The 7118-nt window shown below is 40.0% G+C and overlaps 1 protein-coding gene across 2 annotated transcripts in view; it reads left to right on the top strand.

Moving 5' to 3' along the window:
• Window positions 1-229: 229 nt before the first annotated feature.
• The window catches only part of acsl1a (acyl-CoA synthetase long chain family member 1a), a 26995-nt gene continuing 20106 nt past the window's right edge, over window positions 230-7118 (top strand). Inside the window, exons 1-2 of one of the 2 annotated variants that reach the window (XM_079500147.1) lie at window positions 230-393; window positions 2798-3004. In XM_079500147.1, coding sequence (XP_079356273.1) covers window positions 2810-3004 — 195 coding nt within the window. In that variant the 5' untranslated portion in view covers window positions 230-393; window positions 2798-2809. The remainder of the gene's footprint in view (window positions 394-2797; window positions 3005-7118) is intronic. The other variant, XM_079500148.1, reaches the window with a different exon arrangement.

Below are 7118 nucleotides of genomic sequence, written 5' to 3'. Positions count from 1 at the left end.
ATATATATATATATATATATATATATATATATATATATATATATATAGGTTATAGGATAGTTATGATTTTCTTTTTGTAACTTAATACCCAGATCGTTCAATTGAACTCAATGATGTCTTGTGGGTATGAATTACATTGAGGGATTGAATGAACATACTCTCTGAATTGTGCTCCAGTGACTGGCAGTGTTGCTGTCTTATTATGCACCTGTATTTCTGTTTGAAAGGGGGTGTGCTCTGCTATTCATAGTTGACAGAGGTCTATTAGAGGTTACCGTAGTTCGAGACCCTTCTATTAACTGCTACTACAGAGAGCCTTAAAGACACCTGCAGTATTCTTCTTTCCCTTCCTTTGGCTAGCTTTCTAATTCTCATCAACTGTACTGTGTTGTTGTAAGTATGCTTCATTTACTTCTAAATTTGCCTTGATAATATACTGTAGACCTACTTCTTATTAAATCAATATTATAAGATGCACTTCTGATTTACGCTTTTCGTCTCGTACTGTAACAGACTGATAATTATTGGAACGCTCATCATTTCTTCAGTGTCGACACCTGAAGCTTGTATTGTGACACGTTTACACAGGTTTGGCCTGAGTGATGGTTACATGATAACCCATTTATTTTACTTTTTACTTTTTTATTTTTTACTTTAAACCAAAACAATTTCCAAAAATTCTCATTGATATTGATCATTCTTTGAACTGTTTTAAATGGGCTTATCTCTTAATAAAATCAAATCAAGTTTAGAAATGTTTCCCATTTGCCAATTCTTATACAGTGTTTGGTTGTAGTTGGCGTGAAGCCCATCTGCCGTAGTCTTGGTGATAATAATAGAAGAAGTAGTGGGTCATTTTTTGTGGTTGTGCACTACTGTTACCTTTCACACTTGAGTTCAAATGAGATGACCCTATAATTGCTGCAATACTACACGTGTGTGTGTGTCTGTGTGTCCGCGTGTCCTTGTGCAGGTTTTATGGTTGCATGAGGTTATTGAACATTCTTTCATGGGCATTCTTTTCATGGGATATAGCCTTCTATGTTATTTTATAACAGACCATATAGAGGGGCTTTTGACCGACGTTGCCTAAAGTTGTCCTTATCATGCGAGTGTAGATGGTGTGCAGGTTATTTTATTGTATTCTAGACATGATCTGATCCCTGCCCAGTGCCTACGCACCCATCCCTGAGCTGATCAGTTGTGCATAAGACCTTGCTTTTTCCAGTATTGTCAAATCTAACACATCTGTGTTCATTTAATTCTGAGATTGTTCAAATGGAACCAAAATGTACAGTGCAACAACTTCACCCATTTCAAGCTATCGTATAACCGGTCCTCACTAATGTTCAATATGGTACCATTTTCTTGTCTACTTGGTCTGTGTATTCTCCGAGGAGGGCTGTGGGTAGTTCACAAACCTGCCTAGCACTGACATCTTCGATGGGGAATCCAGGCTAATGGAAAGCACAGGCTTACTATTCCTGCGAAGTTGGAATGCTATAATAGAAGCCATTGTTTTCTCATTAATAGAAAAAAGAAATGGTTTGAAATCTTGTTTGAAATTACCTCACTGGTAAGTGAGTTTGCCCACAGCCCTCCTGATACACAGACAAAGTAGACAAAAATCACACCCATGTGTAGTGAGGGGCACTCTTATCACCATACATCATCTCATTCTGGCCAATCACAATTTGCGTCCTCACTTTTGTCTTCAATGTTTGTGTTTACACATACCCTCAAAGCTGGACGTATGAGGGGCCCTCAACAATTCTACCATACTATTTATAATAAGGGCGACTGTGGCTCGGAGGTAGAGCAGGTCGTCCAATGATCCATGGGTCGGCGGTTCGAATCCCGGCTCCTCCTGTCTACATGTCGAAGTGTCCTTGGGCAAGACACTGAACCCCAAATTGCTCCCGATGTGCTGTTTGGTACCTTGCATGGCTTCAGCCGCAATCTGTGTATGAATGTGTGTGTGAATGGGTGAATGTAATGCACGATGTAAAGCGCCTTGGATAAAGGCGCTATATAAATGCACCATTTACCATTCATAATGAACATTAGTGAGGAGCAATTATATGAAGACAACGGGTTGAAAATGGGCAAAGTCCCCCTTTTAAAATGAGTCATCCTGTAGTGTAAATCTTTACACAATGTACTGCTCACTAACTTTGGAGTAGAACGGAGCCTTGAGGCTTCCATGTGCACCGTAAAAACACTAACAGGAGATTCCGTGAGCTCATTTTCAAAGCATTCCAAGGCAGGAAGTCTCACTTCCCCGAATCCCCACAAAAGACACATGTGGCTTTGGTGTCCTCACTGTCCTGACAGCGCCTTTCAGGACTGATTTGGTCTTATATTTCTTTCCCTGGTCAGATTTCAAGTGCAGTGCACTTGAATAGCACGACACTATGTCTATTGTCTATTTGAAGAAATGGAAATCAAAATGTATGGTCAACATGGCGGCACTGTGAGATACATTTCAGACACTAGACGCAGTTACTTCTTGTAGTACTGTGTGTGTCTTACAAATTGTGCTCTGTATAATGGAAACATCACATCTGGCCTGTTGCACGTCAAAATGTTGATGAAAGGATAGCCAGTGCTGATCCAAATGGGTGATATTGTGCGATGGAACAGATTTCTGCCACTGACAGTGCCGTGCTTCTTGATTTTTCGATGCAGCAAGGCTGCAGCTGTGGAAATTGTGGTGAAAAAACCAAACATGTGCAATTGTGCAGCTGACTGCGTTTACCTTAAACGGCCCCTCATCTTCTCCTCCCTCTTCCAACAGCACAGAGCAGCCATGCAGGCTCAGGAAGTCCTGAGGCAGCTGCGGGTTCCCGAGCTGGACGACTTTCGGAATTACCTGCGGAACTTGCCCACCAATGCCATATTGGGCATGGGAGCCTTCGCTGCCATCACCACCTACTGGTACGCCACCCGGCCCAAAGCCCTCAAACCACCTTGTGACCTGGCCATGCAGTCTGTGGAAGTGGAGGTAATGTGTTCTCTTCTGTTGCACGCACCTACAACAGTCACAGTCTACGTTTGTGTACGACAGTTTTCTGAAAAAGCTATGTTTCTATGTCAGTCGTTCTTCGATTTTTCAAAAATAGCAGACCTACAAGCTCGTAGCGCGCCACTCGGTGACGCACTATGAGCTGGTAGATCTGCTATTTTTCAATAGCTAAAGCATAACATAATGCTAACACCAAAAGGGGTTCCTGCCCAAAATGGGTTAAAACTCAAGCAATGCTTAAATATACAAAGCCATCAGTGGCTAATATTCGTAGTTTCCATAGTAATTCCAGTTTCTTTTTATGTCTTTAGCAGTTGGTAACACAATTGCAAAAGAAAAATGCAAAAAGAAAAAAGAATATGCTACTCATACATTCTGTAAACATTTAAAATATATATGTTTTAAATTCTTACTGAAGTTCTAGCATATTTACTTTTTTTATTATTCTAATAGGCTAAATGTAAAAACGTGGTGAACTTTATTCACCCTGTCTCCATTCCTGGTATCTTCCTGGTACCTGGTACTGTATTCTCTCTGTGTATAGGAGTAGAACATGTGTGTGTACTTAATGTGTAATGTGTTTATGTCTAAAAGCACTTGAGCACAGAGCACATTCCTTTCAGCCATCATGGTTTTAAATACAGTAACAAGCCAAACTATGAACAACAAGTTCCTACCTACTGGCACCTAGTAATGGAAGCTGTGAAACGGAACTATAACTGTTTGCAGTTCATGCTATGCTTTATTCACTCCATTTTTGTAACAGCTAACATCTGTTTTTTGTAAACATCAAGTGATTGCTGTTCAAACAATTTAGCATCGCTCGCGTGCCAGGACTTGTCTAGTCTGCAATGTGTTTTGCCGCCTGCTGGCCTCTGTTGTTTTCCTGAGAACAGCCACATATTAAACCTGCTATGTGTATTTGGTTTGTGTTTTTAGTTTAGCTTTATTTTCAAAATAATAATAATAGTTTAGTTTGGAATCAACTAATTAACCACAGTTACACTGGTCACATTTTGTTTTAAAGTGTTATAAAAATGTTGAAAATCACCATAAAGTTAAATTCAGACCTGCACTTGCTAAAGAAGAGAACACATCATAGTTTCACGTGTCGAGGGGCGATGCATTGTGAGCTTGTAGATCAGCTATTTCTATTACTTCTGGTGGTGACACTGTTGGCAAAGTAGAGCATTGATTTTCCGTAATATGGAGATAACAAGGTTTCTGTCCGACAGCAACGATGAAGTAATAGAAGCAATGAGCTGACCCCGAATATGATAAGAGTCTCTTATCAGCAGTCAACTGGCCAGAGTATAGCCAAATGACTATACAGAGGTCGTGTTGGGTCATATTGAATACTGCTTAGTTACAGTATAATATGAACATTTTGCACATTTTGCGCATTATTTTCTACAGAGCCCCTGCTAGGACTTATGTGATGCTACAAAGGGCAAATCAATATATTTTAGTGTTTTAAAGTTTAGCTCCATAGCTGTTTTTTTATTTTTGCTCCATAGCACACAATTGTTACTGTAGCTATTTAAGTGTGTTACGTATTGTTGATCTTGATTCTTAATCTTAAAGGAGAATTCCATGCCAAAAGGCTTTCTTACCTTTCTTACCTTTCTTTGTAGTTGTTACGTCCCCACCAAAGAGGTCCAGGTGTTTTTTTGTGCAAAAACTCCTTATTGGCTATTTCCCCTACCATAAGCCCTCAATGAATTGCATTGAATTGAATGGGAATTGAATGGGGCTATGGGGTGTTGTGCTAATTCGCTTATTTCCATCGAAATAAGTAGTAAAGTGTGCCGCTTGGGATATTATTTACATTATGAAGAGGGGGTATATACAAAAAAATAATAATTTTGTGCGATGGAAATAAGCGAATTAGCACAACACCCCATATCCCCATTCAATTCCCATTCAATGCAATTCATTTAGGGCTTATGGTAGGGGAAATAGCCAATAAGGAGCTTTTGCACAAAATAACACCTGGACCTCTTTGGTGGGGACGTAACAACTACAAAGAAAGGTAAGAAAGCCTTTTAGTATGGAATTCTCCTAATAATAGTAATATCCAGCAAAACTCTGCACCTCCTGTATTGGGATTTTTAATTACCTCTTGATCTCACAAAGAGGTGGGGTTTCCCACCACAAGCATGGCATACAGTAAGTAAGCAAAACCTGGTCATTGCGTGGATAGATAGTTGGATGAGGAGCACGATAGAAATCCCCCTGCCCTGAGGTGGCTGTTTTGGTAATGAGTGAGCATGCAGGCCACAGTGTGCCTTTCCATTGGTGTTGTTAGTGTCTGGTCTGTGACAGTCCTGTTTATTTACAGCCAGGGGGATTACCAACATGCATGGAAAAGACCTTCAGGTGCTGTTAATTAATTGGCACAGGTAGCAAACAGAACAACAGTCTTCCTAAGCATTAAGGGCCATTCACACGGAGCACTATAACTATCTATGACTATAAAAATATAATTCTAAGTCAAGTGGATGGCAGAGTTCATAGAGTTCACACCAACTAAAATAATACAGTGGTGAACGATATAGTTAGAGTTATCGTTAGTTGTAGTGCTCAGTGTGAATGGCACTTTATACAGTGTGAATGACACTTTATACAGTGTGAATGGCACTTTATACAGTGCAAAGCGGAAACAGATGTGCCTCTTGTAGAGACCATGTCCGGACAAAAACCGGGAGAAATAGTTTTGCGTGCTTTACCTCGCTATCATTACGATAAAGTCGCTGAATAATCCCTCGTGTTCATATTTTGAACGAGAGGCATGTTGAAGTCGGAAATGAAGAGCTCCATCTGGTCAAAACCACGGAGAGCTCCCTAGATTAGGAGATACGAGGCATTCTTTCTGAGCCGTAAACAGGGAAGTGAACGCCCATGCGCGAAGAGCAAGGAGTATGGTGCAGAAGGAGAGGCCAACCCCCTAAAAAAGAAAAAAAAATCAGAATATCTTTCTCTTGTTTGATATCAATGAAAATGCACTAGGACGTGTGTACACGCACATCCTAGCAATCCGTCGGTTGGATTAATTTCCACACGTCCTACGGTCTAAATGGGTTAAGTGTCATCATGTGTCGCTAATCCTTAATATAATTAGATTCAGCGGTAATTAAAGGGCACAAGTTACAAGAAATGTTTTCTTTTGGGAAAAAGCATATGAAAAGCATAAAATCATACCAGAGAGATGTATCTCTACAGTCTATACTACACTATCCAAAATGACAAAAAAAAACTACAAAGCAATTGCATGTTACAGTGACAAATATAGTAAATATAAGTAGGCATATAACCAACTACAACCCATTCCTTCAGCTGTAAAAATCTACTGGCACAAGCTGTTCAGTTTAAATAACCCTCTGGCGTCTGGCATTTTGTTTTAAAATACAAAATGACCATCCTTTTTTGTCAGGGCTGGTATGGCCGACTTTAAGGATATACTCAACCATATTATGTTCATTGATTCCGACATAGTAATGCTACATCTACACTAGGTCATTTTTGTATTCGTTTTTTCAAACGCATACCTTTTGCTACATTGGCACCTGTCGTGCACACTAATCATAATCAAGCATTTCTGCCCCACATAAAATGGAGACATTTGAAAACGATGCTGACCCTGTTATATTTGTAAAATGTCACCGCCACGGGGCGCACTTTAGTGTGAACCATCTTGGAAATGGATGATACAGGCACGCAAATTCGTTTACTATCAGTGGTTAACTCAATGTGGATCATTAACTAATTACAGACATATTAAACTGACCTTGTCTATGATGGAAGCTGTTGTGTACAAGCATTGTATAATGCTACTACTGCCTACATACAACGGAGGCATGCTATGTTTGGTATGAGGAAAATGTACGTGTGTTTGAAAACGTGGGAACTGGGATGTTGACATGGCATGTTGTGTCTTGTCCTGAGTCACACTCATCATGCTTGCTGGATGTTTAAAACTCTATTTTGGTTGTCGACTGAACATGCGCTCCGTCATTTATAGGTTGAATGCTTGGACACTGCAGGCATAAACCTCCTTCACACACATGAGAAAGTAATGTAATGTACTATCCTT

This window comes from Electrona antarctica (genome assembly GCF_951216825.1).
Source record: "Electrona antarctica genome assembly, chromosome: 4".
NCBI classification, from domain to species: Eukaryota; Metazoa; Chordata; class Actinopteri; order Myctophiformes; family Myctophidae; genus Electrona; species Electrona antarctica.
The sequence above is the reverse complement of the archived record's forward strand: the minus strand, read 5'-3'. Positions and strand labels throughout refer to the sequence as shown.